The following is a 25,231-nucleotide window of genomic DNA, read 5'->3' on the forward strand; positions in this document are numbered from 1 at the left end:
AGATGCTAAGGCTTCAGTGGCATGTAGTAGAGTCTACATCTAGTTCTAGGAAAGGTCAGGGCTGAATATACATATTTGTGAGTCATGGGTCTATGAGCAAGCTTTTAAAAATTAATTTATTTTTTATTTGAAAGGCAGAGTTAGAGAGAGAGACACACACACAGAGACAGAGAGAGAGAGAGAGAGAATCTTCCATTCACTGGTTCACTCCCCAAATGACCACAATGGCTGGAGCTTGGCTAAATCAAAGCCGGGATTAAGGAACTTCTTCCAGGTCTCCCATGTGGGTGCAAGGTGCCAAGGCTTAGACCTTTCTCTCCCACGCCATAATCAGGGAGCTGGATTAGAAGTGGAGTGAACCAGCACCCATATGGGATGTTGGTACCACAAAGGGAGGTCCAAACCACTATGTCACTGGGCCATTCGCCATGGGTGACATTTAAATCTGAATCCAGATAAGATCACCAGGGAAAGTGACAACTGAAAGTAACAAGAAGGAAGAGGCTGGGGAGGCAGGCTGAGAATAGCAGATGGAGAGAGCGCTACACTGCAGGATCTAGATGAGAGCTGCTTAGTGCCTGTGAGATATGGCACAGCTGAGTTATCTGATAGTAACATGGGCGAGGTTTGGAGATAGGGTCAAGAAGAATATGTGAATGGAGGAAACAAAGACTTTTTTTTCTGTAGTTAAATATGTAAAGAAGCAGAGAGGGGTAGGAATTAAACACAGGTTTTGAGATATAAGTTAGGATGCCCATGAGCCACGTCACAGTACCTGGATCTGAGTCTCAGCCTTGGATCCTGACTCCAGCTTCCTGCTAATGCGGACTCTGCAAGGCAGGAGTAATGGCTCCAGGAACTGGGTTCCTGACACCCATGTGGGAGAGCTGCATGGAGTTTCTGGTGCACAGTAGGGTATCAGCTAAAGTCCTTGCCTTGCATGCACTGGGATTCCATATAGGCACTGGTTCTAATCCTGGTTGCCCCGCTTCCCATCTAGCTCCTTGCTAGTGGCCTGGGAAAGCAGGAGAGGACGGCCCAAAGCTTTGGGATCCTGCACTGACATGGGAAGAAGCTTCTGGCTCTTGGCTTTGGATTGTCTCAGCTCTGGCTCTTGTGGACACTTGGGGAGTGAACCAGCAGATGGAAGAGCCTTCTCTCTACAAATCTGCCTTTTAAACGAAATAAATAAATCTTTTAAAAAAAATAAATAAATGCATACTTAGACAAATAAATAATGTTAAAAAGAGAACATTAGGCAGTGAGGCCTATACACTATATGACAAGTACTATGTCACGTATTTTACATAGGTACACAGTTTTATTTTTCATGAAATTCTAGTTTTCATTTCATAGATGGAAAATGAGACATAAAGAGGATAATAAATTACCCAAGGTCAAATTTAGGAGGTGGGAAAGTTGGGGGTTTAACCCAGTTTAGGTGAATGCAATGCCATTCAACTAGTTAAATGTTTTAGTCAATGTATCATTCTTGTATAAAGAGATAATTAAAATTTCCTGATAAATAAAACTTGTGTTTGATCAAAATATTTATTTGGGAATTGTACAGCAAAACAGTACAGTGTGAGCTTGATAAGTCATTAAAAATTTCAGTAAGATTTACCTCCATTTTTTCCATTGAGAAGCACTGATTATTTCATTTAATTTTGACTAAGATGGGACTCCCAAGAGACAAAGGGTAGGAAAAAAAAGGGGGAGAACACAATTTTATATATTATACTGAGAAACAAGAGACCTTCCTACATGGTAGCTAATCCAGTCAAAATAATTGGCCACTTTTGTGTAAACGCCTGGGAACTCTGGTTTTCCACAGTTTTCACCCCAGCTCACAATGCCCCAAACATAATTCACATTGTTGATATCCTTGCAAACCAAGGGGCCTCCGGAGTCACCCTTACAGGCATCGATGGAACCATCCATTGTACCTGAGAAAGAAAATGGAAGGAGAAGATCACCTTTATCAAGGCCACTCTACTGACTTCCTGCCTCCTCTGCCAGTGCCGGCAATGACTTTGACTTTCTTACACTTTACTGAAATAATTTGAATGAGATCGCCCCTCCTTACGGGTCCTTGCTGGACTTGCAGAGTTGGGAAGATTAGGGAAAAGTTTATAAGTATTCTATTCATCCATCACTTTAGGATATTCTACCTATGCAACTGCTAAGTATAGTGTGAAGAGAATGTAGTTTGACAATGGCATGTTAAGCTAAGAGGAAAAAATAATAGGAGTATCTGGTATTTACTAAGAGCTTATATGCATCAATCGTTCACTGCCTTAATTCTCACAACTCAAAGTGGTGTGTCATTCCTATTTCTATCTCACAGGTAGGACAAATAAGTCACAGAGAGGTTAGCTATTTGTTCGAAAGTGCCAATAGTACTTAACTACTTATGAAAGCTCTACTTGACCCCAGGCAGATGAACCCCAGAGCTTCCGTTCCTCACCCTTCCTGGAGGATTTTGTGCTCTCTACTCATCTGTCTACAGGAAGTTTGAATTCCATTTCAACAGAGGAAGGTGCTTTTTTCTTATGGCTTTCTAAGATTTTTAAACCACTATATCTAAGAATTCATAAGATTTCAATAATGCTGTCTTTTTCAGTATTCATTACAAATGGTTTCAATAAGGCATCCCAAATGTGATACATTGGTTGGAAAATTAGTTAACTGTTCTATATTTCATTTTCCTTATCTATGAAGGTCCTCAATTTTGGCAAATGAGGAACCTTACTCACAGTTATATGACAACTGGTATGTCAGTCCAGGCAGTCTGGTTCCACAGTCTCTGCTTTGTCACATACCAAGAGCTAAACTGCTGTATAATGGCTTAGGGAAGATTCTTTCTGTTAGAATTAAAATGAGGTGGGGCCCGGCGGCGTGGCCTAGCGGCTAAAGTCCTCGCCTTGAAAGCCCCGGGATCCCATATGGGCGCCGGTTCTAATCCCTGCAGCTCCACTTCCCATCCAGCTCCCTGCTTGTGGCCTGGGAAGGCAGTCGAGGACGGCCCAATGTATTGGGACCCTGCACCCGCATGGGAGACCCGGAAGAGGTTCCTGGTTCCTGGCTTTGGATCGGCGCGCATCAGCCCGTTGCGGCTCACTTGGGGAGTGAATCATCGGATGGAAGATCTTCCTCTCTGTCTCTCCTCCTCTGTGTATATCTGGCTGTAATAAAATGAATAAATCTTTAAAAAAAAAAAAAGAATTAAAATGAGGGAACTTGAGCTACAAGGGGAGTGGCTGAAGGAGCTTGGTGGTATCATAGACAGAACACTTGGAAGAGGTCAAGGCCCACAGCAGGGAGCAGGTATGAAGAGGAGGAGAGATGTTTGGTAGGTGGTGTACAGATCTCTCAGACAAACCACTTAGCACTTACCTGCACATTCCATTTCTTTCTCATAGTAGCGATTTGAGTAAAACTGAGAGCAGTTGCTTACAAGGTTAACTTCACCCCACCTAAGTGAGTAGACTTTTTGGTTATCTGAAGAAAATGAAAAAACGAAAGTTCTAGTCACAAATGAGAAATCTGAATTTAAGCTCCTGCCTACTATGCCATTAGGAATATAAAAGCATCTATACACATGTACTCTTTAATACATATATGAGTTTTTGAGAACGTTTCCTTAACAATAAAAAAAAAAAAAAAACTTTTAAAAAGAGAAACAGACAGAACTCTCATTTGCTGACTCACTCCCCAGATGCCTGCATCAGCTGAGGCTGGACTAGGCCAAGGCTAATTCAGTTCTCCCATGTGGATGGTAGGGGTTGAAGTGTTTGAGCCAGCACCTGCTGCCTCCCAGGGTGTGCACTGGCAGGAAGCTGGAATCAGGAGCAGGGCGAGCATGTGAGTCCAATGACTCGGACAGCTGTGCGAGCACTAGGCCAAAGGTCTACACCTGCTTAGCACCTTTATGCTTTCCTCATATTGTTAGCTGGTATGCTTGCCTTTGTAGAACTGAATTGATGGTCCAGGAGAATGAGGTCAGACATACTTCATAGGTGAAGTGAGTGAAAGATCAAATCCTTAATCTTTGGTTGCTGATTTTGGGGGAGTTGGACAGGAATGGATAGAATCTTCTCACAGAAACACCTCCTATCTCCATATAGTCTCATTCCTTGAAAGTACTTCTTAGAGTCAGAATAAAGGATGTATGTATGAAGTTACAAACAGGTTTGTTTGTGTGTGTGTGTGTGTGTGTGTGTGTGTGTGTGTGTGTGTGTGTAAGGAAATCTGTTTCCTAATTAGTTCTAAATGATTATGCCTGGGAAAGCAGTGGAAGATCACCAAAGTACTTGGGCCCCTGCCACCCGTGTGGGAGACCAGGATGAAGCTGCTGGCTCCTGGCTTCAGTTTGGCACAGCTCTGGCCGTTGCAGCCATTTGGGGAGTTAACTAGTAGGGTGAAGATCTCTCTCTCTCTCTCTCTCTCTCTCTCTCTCTCTCTGTTGCTATGGCTTTCAAATAAATAAAATAAATCTATGAACAAAGAAAGGGAATCTCCATGTAAGTGAAAGTTTTGGGACCTGAATATCTTTGATCCAAGGAAACAGAAAGACCAGATACTGTGGACTGACAGAATAAGAATAAAATGTAAGAACACTGGAAGGTGTCTTTGGGGTAAACAGTGAGTCTTGGCCCCAACTTCTTTTTTTCCCAGTTCACAGAAATTTTCATACTGTAGTTTCTCATTTGGGGTTAGTTTCCTTACTACCCTAAACTCTGTGAGAACAGCAGGTAGGCCTTACTCATTCTGCATCAGCAATATTAGCCATCTGAACCCAAAGAAACTGTTTAGTGAATGCTGATATAGTGAAAGCACTGTTGCTCACAGTACTATGGTTATAGACTAAATATCTTCTAGCAGATCACTATCTATGAACTGCCTGGAGGCAGAGACCTCTCTAATTTATATTAACAAGATTAGCTCTCATGTATTTCTAATCCCATTCATTTCCAATCTTTGGATTTTAACTAACAAAGTATAAAACATATACCTTTTTCTCGACCCCAGCCAGAAATGATGCATGTCTTATTAGCTTGAAATAAATATGGAGACCAGGGAATGCAAGCAGGTATGGAGTTAGGGATCTCACAACGTTTACTGTGAGAATTTGGTTTCATTTCCATCAAAGCTATGTCATTTTGGTAACTGGTTCCATTGTAATTTTCATGGATAATAATTTTTTCCACATATTCAACCTTCAGTTCAGAATTAGGTTTTATCCAATCTATCAATCCTGTCCATATTTGGTAACGATGAGTTCTGGTTGTGCTATAACTAAAAGGAAAAAGAAATATGTTGAGAAAAAATATATAAATGTGGAATTCTGATACTTTATATTCTCTCTGAAAGGACCATCTTCATTTCACCATTAAAAAAAAATCTTTGCTATCTTAGAGCAGTGAGATTGTATTTTTTAGAGCAGAATTAGGCCAATGGTAAATGAAAAGAGGAATAATCCATCAACCCATCCAATATTAGCAAAATAAAGAATTGAGTAGCTGAACAAAATAAAACAAAAAAACCTACTCAATTCTCAAAAAGCTACTCAAATCAAAGCAAAGCAAAGCAAAAAAGCTACTCAATTCTTCTGGGCTTCCCAGAAGCAACAAGACTTTGCTGCCTCTAGATAAGTGCGCATCACTGCAGTGGAGAGCCAATTAGGAGGCAGCCAGCACAACCCAGATCAAAGGGGAAAGCAGGGCCACATGGATGGAGAGAAGTTGAGATTTACATCAGTAGATATTATAAATGCCATCTGGAGTTGCCAAAGTACTGGCTGGCACAGGGTACAGCTGAGAAAAATAAATACTGTGATTCCCAGATTTCCGCCTTATGTTGTCATTTACTGAGGTAAGGAATACTGGAACAGGACCATATTTGAGGGGAAAATACTGTTGTGAGCTTAATCTCAGGAAATTTTGAATTTGATGCAATATAAAAATTATTTGGTTGAAATGGAGAGAGCCATCTTTTACCTGCTGGTCTACTCCCTAGATGTCTCTAACTGCTGAGGGCAGGCTCAAACCAAAGCAGGGAGTTAGGAACACAATCCAAGTCTGCCCCGGGCATGGCAGGCACCCAACTACTTCACACATCACTGCTGCCTTCCAGTGTCTACATTAGCAGAAAGCTGGAGTCAGGAGCTGGAACTGGAAATTGAGCCCTGGGCGCTGTGATATGGAATGCATCTTAACCTCCAGGCTAAGCTCCTGCTCCCCAATATAGTTTGATACATCCAAGATGGGTTGGTAGGCAACTGTAGGGTCAGTGGCTGAAGAAGAGGCCCAGAATAATATGTATGCTGCAGATAACTATAGTAAGAAGAAGTCAGCCTAAAGAGTGAGGAACTCCAATATTTTAGCTGAATACTAATGCACAAACACAGAAGGAGGAATGTGTATAAAGGACAAAGAAGGTATGTTCAGAGAGACAAACAGAAACCCATGAGAGTGTTATGGCACCAAAGCCAAGAGAAGGATCTATAAGAAGGCAGAATTTGGGAATAGCATTTGGTCTACCAGTCAGTGTGTGGAACTCCCACATCTGAGTTCCTAGATTATCTAGCTTTACTCCTGAGTCCAGCTTCCTGCTAAGGTAGACCCTTGGAGTCAGCGGTGATGGTGCAAGCAATTGAGTTCCTGTTACTCCCAGGGGACACCTGGCCAGAGTTCCAGGATTCCAGCTTCAGTTCCAGTTGTAGCTGTTGAGAGTACTTGGGAAGTGAACCAGCAGGTGGGAGCTCTCTTTTCTCTCTTTATCTGCCTCTCAAACAAACAAAAAGATTAAAATAAAAAAAATGAAGAAGGAAGATGTTAGATTTGGCTCATTTCTCCAATACATGTGGATTTTTATAGGTTATAATTCACATTTAATCATTTGACATATTTGTTATTCTTCTCAACTTTGGATTGTCTGGCTATTTGACAGGTCTTAATCAAAGTTACTATTTTCACTTAACTTTATCTTTGCTCTGTTGATTACCTGTGCAGCTTTAGCCAAGACATGTGACTTCTCAGTCTCATTCTGCTAATCCACATAACAGGAAGAACAATATTTCCTTTTAAGGATTGTTGAGAATACTAAATAAGACAGCATATATCAAAGTGCGTGGCCCAGTGCCTAGTTCATGGTAAGTGCTCCATAAAGGATATATGCTCATTCATTCTATAGTCATGAGTAAACTAATAACCTGGAGCTCCATTCTTTTCCCTGATGATTTTGATTTGTTAATCAATACCTTTTAGGTATTGCAATTCAGCCATTGTTATAGACTGAATTATGTCTGCTGCACATTTTGAAACCCTAAGCTCCATTGTGACCCATCTGGAGATAGGACTTTTAAAGGAGTAATCAGAGCTAGGTGAGTTCAGAAAGGTGGGACTTTATTCCAGTAGGAGTGTGTGTGTGTGTGTGTGAGAGAGAGAGAGAGAGAGAGAGAGAGAGAGAGACCATGAAAGCATATGCCCAAAGGAAAGGCTGTAAATGAATACAGTGAGTAGATGGTCATCTTTAAGCCTAAGATAAAGACCTCGGGGAGAAATCAGCCCACCTGGCACCCCAATCTTGAACTTAAAGCCTCCAGAACTCTGTGAAAGGAAATGCTTGTGATTTAGTTTCCCGTGCTGTGGTATCTTGTTATGGCAGCCTTAGCAAACTAATACAGCTATTTATAACTCACCTACTGGACCTGCAGCGAATGTGTATTTCCCATTCACAGTTAAGAAGTTTAAAAGATGTCTAGACAACATCTTTGTTGAGAACAGGATCAGAGAAAATGCTGGGTTAGTATTTTCTCTTTATAAATATTCATTTATGTGCTCTCCAAAGATTTTGTTCCCAGCTCTTCAAAATGTTAAGTAGTAACTACTCACTTTCCTAACATGTAAATGAGCCGAGTGAAGTAACCTTGTACCTAATGGGTGAATTTGCCCTTGCCAGTGGAATCAGCAGTTTGGTTTGTGAAGAACAGAGCAGGTCTTGGGTGACTGGCCTCTGGAATTTCAGCCATGAGTATCAGCAGGAATGGAGCAGTTCATAAAACAACAGTGTCAGTGAATCCTCAGACATGTTTGCATTTTAACATCTACCACAATTTCTATTACTCATTGTTTCAGGAAATCTAAAATGCATGGAAAACATTTTTACCTGACACAATGTGCTGCAGTCAGAACCCAACAGCCACCGATGTAAATTCCCCCACATTTGATTTTATTGTCATACTTAATGGCCACCTGCCATGGAAATTCTCCCTGAAAAGACATTCATGTGGTCACTTCCTTTCTACCAGACAGTGGTACTAGCAGGTATCCCTAACTCTGTCCATTGTAAGAAACTTGGACTCCTGTAATCACTTCATCCCACCTTGCTTCCCTCAATTTAGGCTGCTTCTGGGAAGTGTAAGTTGTGACTTTGATGTGGGCTTACCACTTGAGCTGGCTTTCCTCCCACAATTCGTTTCCTTCGACTGTGTGTGTTTTCTCTCACTCCACAAAAGAGTTTTGGTAATAATGACTTTATCCGTTTTCTTTCTTCAAGAAAGTAAGAGATGGGATCTTTATTACTTTGAATTCATTACTTTGGAAACAGACTCCTCTAGATTTTATATGCCACAAAAACAACAGCTGTGGTTAATAGAAAACAGGTTTGATTCATTAGTAAATTTATCTGGATGCTAAATTATACTCTTAATGTTGTTTAACATTTCGGGATTGATATTAAAACTGGCTAAATTCACTGAGGTTCTTTCCTAAGGCGAGTTAGTGCAAGAAAGAGGCTGGCGAAATCCCAAAAGGTTAAATACCACATGTTTGCCTTAATTTAAGATGACACGATGTTATGTATAACATGTTATGTTAGGTTTGTTATATGTTGTGTATAAACTAAAATTGAAATGTCAATGAGATGGTCACAGAAGGTGGTTAATAACTCGCATTTACTTTTAACATATTGGTTACTCATTACTATGTCAATTAATTCCATAATGATGTAAATTTGTGCTGATGGTATGTTGGAGCTTTCAATTGACTGGGATGATACTCTGCTGGCTCTGTCTTCAGACCAGAGAGGGTATACCTAAGAAGCCGTTGAACTTGACTGGACAATAAGATGCTGGACTCTATGTTTGGTATACGCTTGCAATGGGGGAATCTCAACTGAACTTGAGCTGTGGTTATGCAACTAGGTGGAGGAATCCACCATGGTTGGAGGGTTTGGGGAGGGGTGGGAAAAACCCAAGTATCTATGTAACTGTGTCACATAATACAATGTAACTACTGAAGTTAAATAATAAATAATTTTAAAAAAATGTAAAAAAAGAAAGAGGCTGGCGAAATCCCAAAAGGTTAAATACCACATGTTTGCCTTAATTTAAGATGACACGATGTTATGTATAACATGTTATGTTAGGTTTGTTATATGTTGTGTATAAACTAAAATTGAAATGTCAATGAGATGGTCACAGAAGGTGGTTATAACTCGCATTTACTTTTACCATATTGGTTACTCATTACTATGTCAATTAATTCCATAATGATGTAAATTTGTGCTGATGGTATGTTGGAGTTTTTAATTGATCGGGATGATACTCTGCTGGCTCTGTCTTCAGACCAGAGAGGGTATACCTAAGAAGCCGTTGAACTTGACTGGACAATAAGATGATGGACTCTATGTTTGGTATATGCTTGCAATGGGGGAATCTCAACTGAACTTGAACTGTGGTTATGCAACAAGGTGGAGGAATCCACCATGGTGGGAGGGTTTGGGGAGGGGTGGGGAGAATCCAAGTACCTATGAAACTGTGTTACATAATACAATGTAATTAATGAATTAAAAAAAAAAAAAAGAAAGAGGCTGGCAAAGGGTTTAAATATTTGTCAGTCTCTGAGAGTAGCCAGATGCCAGGTGTTACTCCAGGGGCAGCTTAGGTAAGGCGGGTCACCTTCTGAAAGGAGCAGAATATGCTAAAGACATGGTGAACTGCACCTTCTCACTGTCTTGGTTTTTGGCTGTTTCTATGGAACTCTAATAATAATTAATATTAACATTAAATATCAACATTATTTGTTTTTTTATGTGTCAGTTCCTATACTAAGCATGCTGTATATCCTTTATCTCATTTAGTCCTGAGTGGGTGACTAGCCAAGAACCCCAGTTGAAGCAGATCAGTGGAACATGTTTTTTGAAAAGAATAGATTAATTCAATTGGCTTCTTTTACTTTCTATTTCAAACGTATGTTACGAATCATGCTTGACATCTGGTTGGGCCTTTTTTTTTTTTTTTTTTTTGACAAACCAGGCCTCACAAGGTTCATATCAAATAGAAAAACTCTGTCAGACTATACTTCAAAATCAGTCATATCTATCAACCCAGTTTAAAAACCAATTACAACTTATTTGTACTTGTTTTTCTTAAAACATTTTATTTTCATAGGGGATGACACAGTGGCTCCATTGGCTAATTCTCCACTTGCAAATGCCAGCATCCCATATGGGTGCCAGTTTGTGTTTCATCTGCTCCACTTCCACTAGTTCCCTGCTTATGGCCTGGGAAGGCAGTGGAGGATGGATAAAGCCTTGGGACCCTTCACCTGTATGGGGGATCCAGAAGAGGCTCCTGGTTCCCAGCTTTGGATCAGCTTAGCTCTGACTGTTGCAGCCATTTGGGGTGTGAACCAGCAAATGGAAGATCTTTCTTTCTGCCTTTCATTCTCTTTGTAAATCTGCCTCTCCAATAAAGTTAGATGGATTAAAAGAAGATTTATTTATTTTCATTGGAAAGGCAGATTTACAGAGTGAAGGAGAGACAGAAAGATCTTCCATCTGCTAGTTCACTCCCTAAGTGGCCACAAAGGGTAGAGCTGAGCCAATCTGAAGCCAAGGGCCAAGAGCTTCTTCTGGGTCTCCCAAGTGGGTACAGGGTCCCAAGGCTTTGGGCGTCCACTGCCTTCCTAGGCCGCAAACAGGGAGTTATAAGGGAAGTAGAGCAGCCAGGACATGAACCAGCACTTGCAAGGGGAAGGATTCAGCCACTGGACCATTGTGCCAGATGCTGGGTCTTTTCTTTAAAAGTTATCTTCATAAAAATTAGCAAGAATAATGTTATGTATTTTCAATTTAAATTGGTAACTGTTAATTGTTGCTTGAATAAATTACATATATATATATATATAAATGCATACATTCACACATGATACTAAAATGCAAACTTACAATGAGAGAAGAAAAAAAAGGGGGAAATGTAAGCCTAAACCAGGAACCACTAGTCAAAAAATACAATATTTAGAAAAAATACAGTGTTAACTTACCTGTATCCATACCAGCAATCAACAGTTTTGTTTCTTCTATGGTAAAACAAAAAGTTACAAGGTTATAAACATGTGTTTGTAGTGAAAACTAAATCATTAAAATCATTCAAATTTTTAGCTGTTTTAAAACTTGTCGTCCCCCAAAGTATATCTTATTTCCTTTCAATTCCTGTGAAGTTGTAAAGGCTCAAGATGAGCTACAAAGCCATTCCTGCTAGCACAATAGGTACCTGTTGATATGAGTGCTATAACTTGAGGTATGAAGTAGCACAGGTTTTGTTGCTGTGGTGGTAGTTTTTATCTCAAGTAGGCAGCAATGCCCGGAACAGATACTGAAAGCTTCTCTTTTTTTCCCAAGAGACTTCTGTGTTTCCTTTTTGTCACGCATGTGTTGGTTACTCAGTGGCGCGTTATTTTTTCAGGGCATTATAATTTGGTGTTGATGTTGTTCTTATTGATGTGGCTGTTATGAAATGATTGTCAATCCGAAAAACAGTCATATTATTACAACCCCAAACAGCCTGTATCTCATGCAGTAAGATATTGTGAAGTAACCAATGAACCAACTATCGATATGAGTCAGATTGCTTATGATCTACATCAAAGAATTGTAAAACCTAATATACTTGTAAGGCCCTATGCTATTCAGAAATGGGGAGGGAGAGCAGAGAAATCTTACTTCACCCTAGAAGGTGTGAGGAAGACGGGAAGTATAACCTATTAGGATCATAAGTGGTAACTCATAGAAAGCTTCTCTTTAAACCTGCTACATTCGTAAAGTGTAAGGAGCAGTTATTGACTCGGATGAAGAGAGTTCTGAACTAACATTAAAAAGTCACCTCTTACTGGCACAAACATGGATGCATTGGTTTTAGTATCATAGATAGTTAGCAATAGGCATCTGGGATAGAGAAGTCCAAAGGAAAAAGCGGTTCTCCTTTCTTCCTTTGACTTTTGCCTGAAGTTATATAGGATATTTGGTTCCATCTTCCCTCTGTCATCCAGGAGTATTTTAAAGGATAGAGTCATTATTCCTCTGGCCTAGGTATCAGAAGCTGTAGTCCCATTAACACATGATCTGCCATGGATAATAAGGATGTGGTTGGGTATGGCACAGCCTAAAAAGTAAGTTACTTTGTAATGGAAATCCTATCTATGTCTTGCCCCTGGGTTTCCCAAGTTTGTTTTGGGACAGGTTGACATGTGTCTGTCATGCCATGCATCTGAGTTGTTTTCCGAAGCAGGGAAGCTCTGCGCAGAAGTACTCATGAAAGCACTCCCACGAATCAGAGATGACTCGAATATACACATTAGTGTTCCACAAAGGGAGATGAGGAGGGTTTCCTGTAGTTTAGGTGTACTGGATGTTAGAAGAGTAGCTGAAAACTTCAAACACACAAACTGTATTGCAGCATTATTCACAACAGCCAAGAAATAGAAGCCATCTGTACAGTATTGAGCCAGGAAAAAGATTAAATCTTAATATTTGCAACAACAGGCTTAGAACCGAAGATCATTTTGCTAAGTGGAATAGGCCAGGGATAGGAAGACAAGTACTGCTGGTTCTCATTCACATGCAGAATCTAACAAAATTGATCTCATAGAAGTGGTTACCAGTGGCTGGGGGGAAAGGAGGAAGATGGGGAAATGTTGATTAATGTGTGCTAAGTTATATAGAAGAAAAGAAAGGTCTGGTGTTTTTTCTTTCACAGCAGGGTGTCTAATAATATTGTCGTATAAATATGTAAATATGTATAACTAAAGGTAGAAGAAAATATTAACGGTTTTCATCATAAAGAAGTGATAGATGTTTTGAGATGGATATATTTACTATGAGTTAATACTACATAAGCTAGACATGTATCAAAACATGACGCGGTACCATATAAATATGTACAGTTTTTATGTTTCAGTTAAAATACATAAGTAAATAATCATAAATCACAAAAATTGATGACTTTGATATTAAGGATTTCTAGTTCAATAAATATCACCATGGATAGAGCTAATATATGAATGACAAAATGGAGGACGGTATTTGCCAGTTCTAAATCGACAATAGGTTGATATCTAGAATGTAAAAGGAAATCAAAAGAAGGATGATTTCAAAGAGAGAATTATTGAAATGAAGAAAGGATGAGAACTGGCGAAAGGGCAGGGGAAAGAAAAAATAAAATTAAAATGTTACGTATATGAAGAGAAACTCAAAATGATCATATTACAAAAATGTAAGTTAACAGATAAGGTTATCCATTGAGACTGTGAGACTAGCAATATTAAAAAGCTGGATAATGCTTGATTTTGGTGGGATTGCTAGAAACCCTTGGATATTTTTGCTGGAAATGAAAACTGATATGTAATGTTTCTACTCCGCTAAAAATCATCCAGGCCCTAGTAGTTAAGTTTAGAAGGTGCATATACCAACTTGAAAATTCCCTGCCCAGCCAGATGTCTCAAAGACACCCTCCCACACATCCTGAAGGAGATGATATTTATTGCAGTGTGACTGTGCACTGAGAGTCCATTACTGAGAAAGCAGGCAGTAAATTGAAAAATATGAACATACCTGAGTGTTTTATATGGCAGTTAGAAGCAACAGATGAATACACAGAAACATGAACAGATCTTTAAAACAGAATACTTTGTGAGGAAAATACAAAAGTAAATAGGACATTTTCTTCCAAAAGTTTGAAGGTTTCTGGATGTAGGTTTAGATCTTTTATCCATTTGGACTTGATCTTAGTGTATGGTGAGAAATGCGGGTCTATCTTTTTGTTTCTGCAGGCTATCAACCAGTTGTCCCAGCAGCATTTATTGAACAGACCTTCCCATTTGCCTGGGTTGTAGTTTGTCTTTTTGTGAAAGATCATTTGGCTGTATTTGTGTGGGTTCCCATCTGGTGTTTCTATTCTGCTCCATTGATCTTCTCTATTTTTTTGCCAGTACCAGGCTGTTTTGATAACCACTGCCCTATAGTATGTCCAGAGGTCTGGGATTGTGATTCCCCCTGCTAACTTCCTGTTCTTGAGAATGGTTCTAGCTATTCGTGGTTTTTTGTGTTTCCAGATGAACCTTTGAATCATTGTTTCCAGATCTGTGAAGAATGTTTTGGGCAATTTGATTGGGATTGCGTTGAATGTATATACAAGATCTAGGGGTAGGCCCCGACTTCCTAAAAAGGACACCAAAAGCAACAGAAATCAAAACCAGAATAAACAAATGGGACCTCATCAAACTAAGAAGCTTCTGTACAGCGAAGAAAACAATCAACAAAGTAAAAAAGCAACCCACAGAATGGGAGAAGTTCTTCGCGCACGACATAGGTGACAGAGGGCTAATCTCCAGAACATACAAAGAACTACAAAACAACCAAAACACCAAAACAAACAAGCCACTCAAGAAATGGGCACAGGAAATGGGCAAACACTTCACAAAAGAACAAACCCAAATGGCAAATAAACATATGAAAAAATGCTCAAGTTCCCTGGCAATAAGGGAAATCCAAATTAAAACATCAATGAGGTACCACCTGACGCCAGTAAGACTGGCCCACATGAATAAAAGCACCAACAACACTTGTTGGCAAGGTTGTGGGGAAAAGGGAACCCTACTCCACTGCTGGTGGGGCTGCAGGTTGGTACAGCCTCTATGGAAATCAGTATGGAGAACATTCAAACAACTCAAAATCAACATACCATATGATCCAGCAATAGCACTCCTAGGAATATATCCAGAACAATTGTTTTATGAGAAGCCAACATGCACCCCTATGCTCATAGCAGCACAATCAGTAATTGCAAAAACATGGAAGCAACCGAAATGCCCATCAGCAGAAGACTGGATAAGAAAGCTATGGTTCAACTACTCCATGGAATACTACTCAGCTATTAAAAAACATAAAATGCAGTTCTTTGTGGCCAAATGGACCAAACTGGAAACCATAATGCTAAGGGAAATGAGCCAATCCCAAAAGGTCAGATACCACATGTTTGCGTTAATTTAAGAGGATATGATGTTATGTAAAACATGTTATTTTATGTGTATTATGTTATATGTTGTATATAAACTAAAACTGAATTGACAATGAGGTGATCACAGAAGATGGTTAAGAAATTGCAATTGTTTTTAACATACTGGTTACTGAATACTATAACTATTAGTTACACAACGAAGTTAATTGTTGCTGAGGGTACCTTGGAGCCTTTAATTGATCGGGTTGATAGTCTGATGGTTCTGCCCTCGGACCGGACAGGGTCTCCCCAGGAAGCTGAGGACTATGGGATGTTGGACTCTGTGTTTGGTTTATGCTTGCAAAGAGGGACTCTCAACTGTACTTGATCAGTGGATATGCAACAAGATGGAATATTCCACATGGAGGGAGGGCGGGGGGAGGGGTGGGGTGATTCCCAGTTCCAACGAAACTGTATCATATAATACAATGTAATCAATGAATAAAAAAAAAAGTAAATAGGACACCCACCACATAATGCCATGCAAATTAACAATGTATGCTTTCAAAACAATACATACTTTGGAGAAGAATGCAAACAAAGCAGTAAACCTGCTTATTAAATCACATTATGGTAGTTGCTCACACAGGAAGGGGAACAGGGATACAGGAATAAAGAGAACAAAGTAAAACAAGACAGAGACTTTGTCTGGACCAATGATGATCATGTCCAACAGACTGAAGAATGTCTTTAACTTAGTCCCTTTGCCCCCAAGGTCCAAAACTAGATAGAAGGAAGTAAAAGAGAGACTAAAGAATAAGAATAACGGTGGAAAATCAAACCAAGAAAGGAAAAGATCAGAGATTTCAGAGGGCAAGATGACCAGTGAGAGGGAGTGAAAAAAGGAACTAAAAATAGGCTTTTAGAGAAAGGGAGATCTTGAACTGCTTGGTTGCGTGGGAATCCTAAGAAATTCTATGAGGGGCCAAGAACTTCCAGAAGCATAGGGGCTGGGGATGTAGGTGTTTATATGAATATTTTAGGAAAGGGCATCTCCCAAGATTTGGAGAATTCGGAGACATTTGGCTTATATAACAAGAAAACAGCTATCATGAAACATGTTATTGTTCCTCTGCTGGCAGTTTCTTCATGACCTGCCTTGGTTTCAAGGAAAAGTTAGAGGGAGAGGAGAAATGTGTTAGGCAAAGGAGAAGTGTGCAGGGAAGGGTCCCTGGGGGTATTTTATGATCTCTGGCTGTGCCTGGGAAGGCAGGGTGAGAACTGAAAAAGGTCCATGTGCCTGAGCAGTAAAGCTGAAATCTTGCTAATGCATAGCCATGTCAACCCTTGGTCAGCAGCTACATTAGTCATACAAAGAAGATAATAGAACTTTAGTTTGCTTCAATTTTTTGGTGTCCCATATTTTAATAAAATACCTGCCTCGAGCCATAGATGAAAGACCTGAAGAAAAACAAAGACAAAAAAAAAATTACCACTGCAGAGGATAATTTTTAATTGAGGACAAATAAATACCACTTCAATATTTTCTCAATATACAATCAAAACAATATATTTTATTTTATTTGTAATGCAACTTTTGTTTTATAAAATAGATTTACCTAGAATAGCAGGATGGTCGGCACCTGAAAAGAAAACCAAAAACTCATTTATAGCCAAGAACATTTCACTTGCATAAAATGGACACAAATACTTGCTATTTTAGAAATGGCCTAACAAATTAGTAATTAAGATAAAAGAAAATCAAACTGTGCTGCATCATTTAAATTTTTAATATTCCATAACTTTTAGCACAGTAAAGAAATCATTTTTACTTGAGTTTTAAAAATAATATTAGTATTTTAGGTACATTTAAATACCTATTCAACAGCAAGTTTACTATGCAACTACACATAATTTATAACTTTTTAGATGTATTAATAAAAGGAATCTTAAAAGACAAATGTAATTAAAACATAACCCAAGCCCCCTTTGACGTAGTGACTCTGATCTGGCCACTTAAAGCAAAATTTATCAAACACATTAATATTTCTATTTTACATCTCTATTCCTAGTTCCCGTTCTTAGGGGGAAAAAACCAGAACTACTAGGAAATAGAAAGGTAGAGCTCCTTCTAATAAATGAAAGTAACAATGGCAGTTCACTAAATATATCTTTGTTATGGAGTCAAGAAATTTACATCAGCATAAGCTTTGACTTCAAACTTCAGAATTTCTTTTTTATTTGAAAGGCAGTGACACACACATAGCAAGAGAGTTATTTTCCATTTGCTGGTATTCTCCTCAATTGCCAGCCATAGCCATGGCTGGACCAAGAGAAAGGGACCCAGCTAGTTGAGTCATCACCAATGCCTTCCAAGGTGTGTAACAGCAGGAATCTGGAATCAGAAGCAGGGCTGGGACTCAAACTCAGAGATATCATATGGGATTTGACTCTCCAAAGAAGTATCTTAAATGCTGTGACTAATGCCTTTCCCTGAACTTCAGCTTTAAATGCAGGGGAACAGAAGGGAAAGTTGAGAAGGAAGAGGAAAAGAAAAGCCACAAGTATGATTACACTGAAGAAGTGAGATAAAACTGCAGAGCTTCACTAGAAAAGCCATGTTTTACAAACTCCTGCCTAAAGGAATTAAATTCAATGAACATAAAGCTCTTTTATTCAACTATCCATAAATAAATTATTATTTGAAATCTAAAAGTATGTTTTTTAATCTTAAAAAATGGTATCAGTAGAAAATTAGAGAAAATTTCTATAGGTTTAATACTGGGCACACCAAGCAATGGCAAAATGTAACTAAATCAATCCATTTATCCACACATTATCTTTAGTAAATATATCTATATCTATCTAGATGTATAGATATAGAGATATATATAATATATGGTATTTTTATATATAGTATATATAATCTATAGTATCTTTTATATATAGTATATGTAATATATAGTATCCATCTATACATCTAGATAGATATAGATATATATACAATAATTTATGTGCAAAGTGCTTCTCCCAGGACATTTAGAACATAGAAATGATTAGGTAGATTCTATTTCAAGATGTTTAGTGCTGAAAAAGAAAGGGGAGACAAATAAAAAAGCAAAACAAATCTGTGATAAACCACTGATGTAATGTTGTGTGTTGTCACTGACAGGTTCACAAGCACCTGCTGGGTCCATCACTTTCCACTTAACAGCCTAAGATCACGCATGGTGGGAGTATTTCTGCCACAAAGTTGGGCAAAAGCTACAAATCAGTGCTTTCCTTTCTATCTCCATACTTGATTGATGAGCGTTTACCAGCAAATCACTGGACAAGTTCTGTCAATGAGGTGGCCTGTTCCTTCCTCAGCCTTCCTTAGTCTTGCTGCCACCTTTCTGTGGGCTCCTCAAACATCCTGGAATGTTCCTGTCTCTGGCACATTGCACATTGTTTCATGGCCTGAAGTACTTGCCAGGGCCACCTGTGTGGCTGTGACCATGCTTTCCTCCACAAGTCAAGAGGAAGAATTAATCATTTGTCAGCCTTTCTTTTCTGAATTAAATCTCATGGAAACAAAGACTGATGAAGGAATTTTTTCCCCTGTAGCATTCCACTCAATAAATGCAGAAGGAATGACAAATTTAGCAACTGCCAATGTACAGCCTTATTGACAACAGGGATGTAGGCAACATTTACAAAGGCTGTTCAATCGTATGGGAAAAGATTGTAGAGTAACTTTTAGTGGTGACATCAAAGTGGTCCACTGGTCAATCATGGCATCACTGGAAGTGGGACAACCAGATAAGAAAACGTTTTATGTAACAGAAAATAAACAGTAACACCCTTCAAGAATCTTTGACTAAAAAGAACATACCTTGCATCTAAACAGATTTCTATAAATACAGAATAAAAAATATCCAAATGCAAATGACATAACACATTTGATGGCTTGAAAAAAAATGGGTTGTGTAGGTGGGGAATACTCTTAAAGAATAAATGAGACTTATACATTTAATACCTACAATTGTTAAGTTATGGAATCAACCCAGATATCCACCAACAGATGACTAGATAAAGAAATTGTGACATATATACCAAGCTATAAAAAAGAATGAGATTCTGACTTTTGCAACAAAATACAAATGAAAATCATTATGCTTAATGAAATAAGCTACTCTCCAAAAGACAAATGTGTTTCTCCTGATCTATAGTAATTAATACACAGAGCACAAAAAATATAACCTATATTCTTGAGATTGGGATTTTGAAATGTGTTTTTTGTTTGCAGCCTTTGTCTATATTCTTGAGAGTCAGTGTTTTTTTTTTCTACTTGCTATTTGTTAAGTTCTTTACCTGGTGGAGTGTTAAGCCTGTGATCATGAAGAGAACTGAAAGTACGCTATTGTGAAATTTAGAAAAACCAGTAAGAAAGGAGCAGGGTATGTAGGGAATGTGGGCAAGAGAGGATAGGGTGACAAGTATCACTATGCCCCTAAATCTGAACTGTGGAAAACATGACATTTTCCATTTTATATAAGTAATTTAAAATATTAAAAACATAATAAATATAACATTTAGAGTATTTTTAACCCTGATTTATATGCATTAACTTAAAAAGGACATTTTTAAGATGGCTGAGAAAACTTGAACACGTTTTTATTAAATGACATTAAAGAATTACTATATTTTAGGTATTTTAGGAGAGGAATGTTTTATATATGTGTAGACATAGTGTTTCATCATTAGAGACATAGGTAAAGTGATATAATATCTGTTATTTGAAACTTACTTTTCAAAAAATGATTAATTAATTTTATTATTCCATAATATGGTTCCATAGGCTCTGGGATTTCCCTTCTCCCCTCCCCAAATTCCAACCTCCACCCCCCCAGTTATTTCCCCCATGTCATTGCAATAGTATATCCTTCCCAATCAGTTGTAACTCCATCATTCTGCTATTTAAGTGTATCCTGTAGGCAAGGACAGTGGTAGAGAGCTCAGCATCCTATTGAAACTCACTTTAAGGTACTCCAACAAATGTGTCTGGCGTGAGATGAATAAGATGAATGAAAACGACTACTGCAGCTGAGAGGTGGGTCCACAGGGGATGGTCCAAATATTGTGTCATTTTTTAAAATGTGAGAACTCTTAAATAAAAGGTTCTGAAGTAACAAATAGATATTTAGCAGATTAAAATACTAGGAGGTCAATATTCCAGATTCTTCAAATACCCACACAGTAACATTCTTCCTGCTACATCTTCCAGTGTTCACATGTGATTATAATTTACATAAAGAAATTTGTCAGAATCCCCTGGACTCAATAATGAGGGAAAGTTGCCATGGAACTTTGAATTACCTTTGCAGCCAACTTCATCTTCTCCCGTAATGCAGTCCATCTCCCCATTGCAAATGTGTTGTTTTGGAATACAAACACCTGATTTGCACCAGAAACTTTCGCCTTGGCACCCTGTGCAAACAGAAGGAGAGGTTTCATCCATTTCTTTCTTTTATTTTTTTCCTTTGAAAGAGTTACACTGAGAGAGGGAGATGGAGAAGGAGGGAGAGAAAGAAAGAGGGATGTGGAGAGAGGAAAAAGGAGTAAAAGAAAGAGAAAGATCTTCTATCCACTGGTTCATTCCCCAAATGGTTGTAACCAGAACTGGCCATGTCTGAAGCCAAGATGCAAGAGTTTCTTCCAAGAATTCTAGGGCCATCCTCTGCTACTTTCCCAGGCACATTAGCAGGGAGCTGGATCAGAAGTGGAGTAGTAGGACTTGAACCAGTATTCATATAGGATACTGATGATGTTGTAAGTGGCTTTACCCTTTGTGCCACTCCGCCAGTCCTTTTCCCATTTCTTAAAATTGAATGCAGTGGAGCCTTAAAATCAGAGGATCTAGTGGTTAAATTGTGCTACCTTTGCAGCACAGCTCATCACTTTGGTCTCCGCAATCATTAACACCATCACACGCCTTCTTCCAAGGGATGTTTTTCCCATTCACACACTGGAAGGATCTTTCTCTTGGAGAACCTGCAAAGCATGGAAAATTTTTGCAAAATCTGTTTAAGGAGCTGTGGCATGACATCCTTATTGCATTTTTCAGAAAAATAAAGAGCCCTTAAGAAAAAAATTCAGACCTCAAAAAATGATGTAAAATGTTTTGGTTCTATCAGCATAGTGCCTATGACTAATAAAGAATATACAAAAAGATGACTTATGGAAGCAGAGCTACTGACAGAGGAGAGACAGAGAGATCTTCATTTGCTGATTCATTCCCCAAACGGCTGCCAACAGCTAAGGCTGAGGCCGATTGAAGCCAGGAGCCTGGATCCCCCTCTGGTCTCCCAAGTCATTGGCAGGGGCCCACATATTTAGGGTATCCTCTGCTGCTTTGCCAGGCATGTCAACAGGGATCTAGCTCTGCAGTGGAGCAGCTGAGATTCCAAACAACACTCAAAGCAGATGCTGGTGCAATAGTGACTTACACCAAAATGCCAGCCCTTCCATTTACATTTTGATGGCAATTATTTTTAGCACTGAAAAGTAAGGGTATGGCTTTGGCTTTTATTACCACATAAATGCTTAAGCTATTCCAATCTCACACTAGAGATTCAAAGTGGCAATGACTGCCTGGAAACTGAGGTACCAATGTGGTCACTTAAGCACTTTAAAGGACTGTATATAGGCTAGGACTGTCAAAGATGCTGAAGTTGCTTTTCATGATGAGCTTATTCCTGCTTGCTATAGTAAGCAAAGTTCAAGGAAACGAACTATAGTCAGAAAACTTTGCTTTCTATATAGGAACCTATATAAAAGGCCTGGCACAGTGGCTCAGTTGGCTAACCATCTGCCTGCCAGTGTCGGCATTGCATATGAGCTTCTCCACTTCCCTTCCAGTTCCTTGGGAGAGCAGTGGAGGATGGCCCAAAGCCTCGAGATGTTTGGCCCATGTGGAAAATATGGAGGAGACTCCTGCTTCTTGGCTTCAGATCAGCTCAGCTCCAGCTGTTATGGCCATTTGGGTAATGAACCAGTGAATAGAAGATCTTTCTTCTGTCTCTCCATCTGTTTGTGGATCTTCCTTACCAATAAAAATAAATACATCTTTAAAAAGAAAAAAACTATAATGTCAGCTTTCACTATTGTAATATAATGGGAGATTATGGTGATGGTGGTGAGGAAGAATGAGAAGGGAATCCCTATACCTTCACGAAATCATATTAATAACAATGAAAAAATTTAAAAAGGAATCTGTATAGAAAAATGTCATTGTCACTGATTGGTAACTGGGTATCAAACATTTATTTATTACAGCACTCGGCCTTCAACATTGAAGGGCAAATACAATGTACACACTCTACCAACCTTCATTCTGTGTGAAACACACCACACCAGCCAAACCCTGGTAACCTTCATTTATTCCCTTAGTAAAAGTACATTCAGCCAAACTTGTCTCTAATCCTTGACAGTGCACATGCAGACACTCAGTGGAATTTATATGGAGATTTTCAGCCAAATGGAACCTTCTGTGCACATCAAGAGCACCTCTGCAAACAGAAGAAATGAAGCATTCTGGTAGGATAATTAGTATTTTCACTTATAATGTTATTGTAGGAGGCAAGGGACTACAGTAATTTTCTCTAAACTTCCATATATTAGATTTACATTACTCTATAACACTGTTGAGCACCAAGTTGTTATGTCCTAACATGGCTGTTGAGATTCGCTGATTTCTTCAAAGGTAGAATTTTATGTTGACCTCAGTCTAATGTCAGCTCCTATAAACTGCAAGCCTAGGACCTGCCAACCTTCATACACACATTCCTTCTAATCATTACATTCGACTAGCAAAAGATGAGCTTTCATCCTCACTGACCAGATAAAGATACTTGCCCAAGGCCAAGCCTAGAAGCCATGTGGATCTGATTCTTAAAACCACCAGACCACATCAGCCTCATCTGCACTGTGGTGTGGTTCAGTTTTGTGCTGTTTTGCTCTTTTCTGACACTTACTCATCTTCAAAAAGAAGACTGTGGTCTGACGTCAAGTTAATGTGATTGTTTGCTTGTTTGTTTGTTAGGTCCCTCCAATCTCAGATGCATCTCCAGAGGATCTGGTGGAGGAGAAATGCTTAATGAAAAAATACACACATCTCTCCTGCAGTAAAGTCTTCTGCCAGCCATGGCAGAAATGCATTGACGGAGCGTGTGTCTGTAAACTCCCGTACCAATGCCCCAAGAATGGCACCTCTGTGTGCGCAGCTAATGGCAAAAACTACCTGTCTTACTGTCACCTAAAGAATAAACACAATACCGTGTATGGATGCTAATGGTATGCAGACAAAATATTACTTAACAATCTGAGAATTTCTACCGTAAGTGTTTAATTAAGAGAAGTTGAAAATGGTTGTTTGAAGTATTCAACTCAAAGAATTCAAGAAAATAAAGAGGTAAAAGAAGGGAAGCAAAGACTAATGAACTACAAAACAAAGACATAAGAGAGAATTTATAAATAATAAGCTTCTATAAGGCTAATTTAGGGAAAAAGTCATAAACAAAAATACTTGATATGAGAAAATAGATATTATGATGAATAAAAACAGTAACATATTGGGTATTATAGAATCATAAAACTACAGATACATTGGGGTGCATGGGGGTTCTAAGTACTAAGCAAAGATAAAGCTACTTGATCTTCCTACAATGCTATGAAATGGGTAATCAATATCTTCAGATTTCACATGAGGAAAGTGAGGCACAGAAAGATTAAGTAATAGAAAAGAGAGCAAGAAAATCAATTCAAGAAAAAAAGATTCCATGGCAGAAGTACTCACTGTTTAAATCCAAGGTCAAAGCAGACCACATTGGCTTCCCTTATGCTCCAGCTGCTATTACATATGAACAGAGGCGTATCTTGTTCCACAAGTTTAACTTTAACAATTCCCTCAGAGTCTGTATCTCCATACTCCAAGTCAACACTGAATTTTCCTAAAACAAAATATCAAAAAGATGAACAATTATTTTCCCCCTTTAGGTTAAGAGAATTAAAAAGTAATAATTTTTTTTCAGTTAACTTTGAACACAATGAAGATTTTTTTTTAAAGATTTATTTATTTTTATTACAAAGTCAGATATACAGAGAGGAGGAGAGACAGAGAGGAAGATCTTCCATCCGATGATTCACTCCCCAAGTGAGCCGCAACGGGCCGGTGCTATGCCGATGCTGGGAACCAGGAACCTCTTCCGGGTCTCCCACGCGGGTGCAGGGTCCCAATGCATTGGGCCATCCTCAACTGCTTTCCCAGGCCTCAAGCAGGGAGCTGGATGGGAAGTGGAGCTGCCGGGATTAGAACCAGCGCCCATATGGGATCCTGGGGCTTTCAAGGCTAGGACATTAGCCGCTAGGCCACGTCGCCGGGCCCCAATGAAGATTTTTTAGAATAATAGTAAGCAATTCTTTTGCGTTATAACCTGTGAGTGGTTGTACTACTTAGGCATAAAAAGGATTATTAAATCCTTGCACCAACCCTAAGATGATCAATCCTGCATTCATTATTGTGTTTACACATAAGAAGGCCAAATCCAGTAGAATGCATTGAGGTATTGACCCAACAGTGAAGTCAGCCACTGGAGCTTGCCGTACAGATCTTACTTTACCGCCCATACTCTTAGAAGCAGGGCAAACAACTAAAGAAAACATACAAAAATGTTTATGTATTCTCATATATTTTAGGTATTTAATGTATTCAGAGCAGAAATATCTAACATTGACAAACAATCTCAACTGGCTTTTCTTTTCTCTCGCTGGTTTTTCTTCCTTTTCCAAAGTACCTCAACATCTTAACTCCACATCATAAAAATATGTAGGTTTCTGGGCTCTCTGCCATTGTCCATGCCCACAATGATGAACATACGACTGTGTATGAAGAACTATATGTTAGTAATGGTATAG

General features: G+C 38.9%; 1 protein-coding gene across 1 annotated transcript in view; it reads right to left on the reverse strand.

Moving 5' to 3' along the window:
- Positions 1-1,578: 1,578 nt before the first annotated feature.
- The window catches only part of CFI (complement factor I), a 34,745-nt gene continuing 11,092 nt past the window's right edge, over positions 1,579-25,231 (reverse strand). Inside the window, exons 3-13 of the mRNA XM_058666690.1 lie at positions 24,114-24,267; positions 22,646-22,827; positions 21,197-21,310; positions 20,636-20,746; positions 16,718-16,738; positions 11,328-11,363; positions 8,449-8,552; positions 8,170-8,273; positions 5,015-5,292; positions 3,397-3,501; positions 1,579-1,946 (exon numbers count right to left, since the gene is read on the reverse strand). Coding sequence (XP_058522673.1) covers positions 1,729-1,946; positions 3,397-3,501; positions 5,015-5,292; positions 8,170-8,273; positions 8,449-8,552; positions 11,328-11,363; positions 16,718-16,738; positions 20,636-20,746; positions 21,197-21,310; positions 22,646-22,827; positions 24,114-24,267 — 1,427 coding nt within the window. The 3' untranslated portion in view covers positions 1,579-1,728. The remainder of the gene's footprint in view (positions 1,947-3,396; positions 3,502-5,014; positions 5,293-8,169; positions 8,274-8,448; positions 8,553-11,327; positions 11,364-16,717; positions 16,739-20,635; positions 20,747-21,196; positions 21,311-22,645; positions 22,828-24,113; positions 24,268-25,231) is intronic.

This window comes from Ochotona princeps, chromosome 7 (genome assembly GCF_030435755.1).
Source record: "Ochotona princeps isolate mOchPri1 chromosome 7, mOchPri1.hap1, whole genome shotgun sequence".
Classification (NCBI taxonomy): domain Eukaryota; kingdom Metazoa; phylum Chordata; class Mammalia; order Lagomorpha; family Ochotonidae; genus Ochotona; species Ochotona princeps.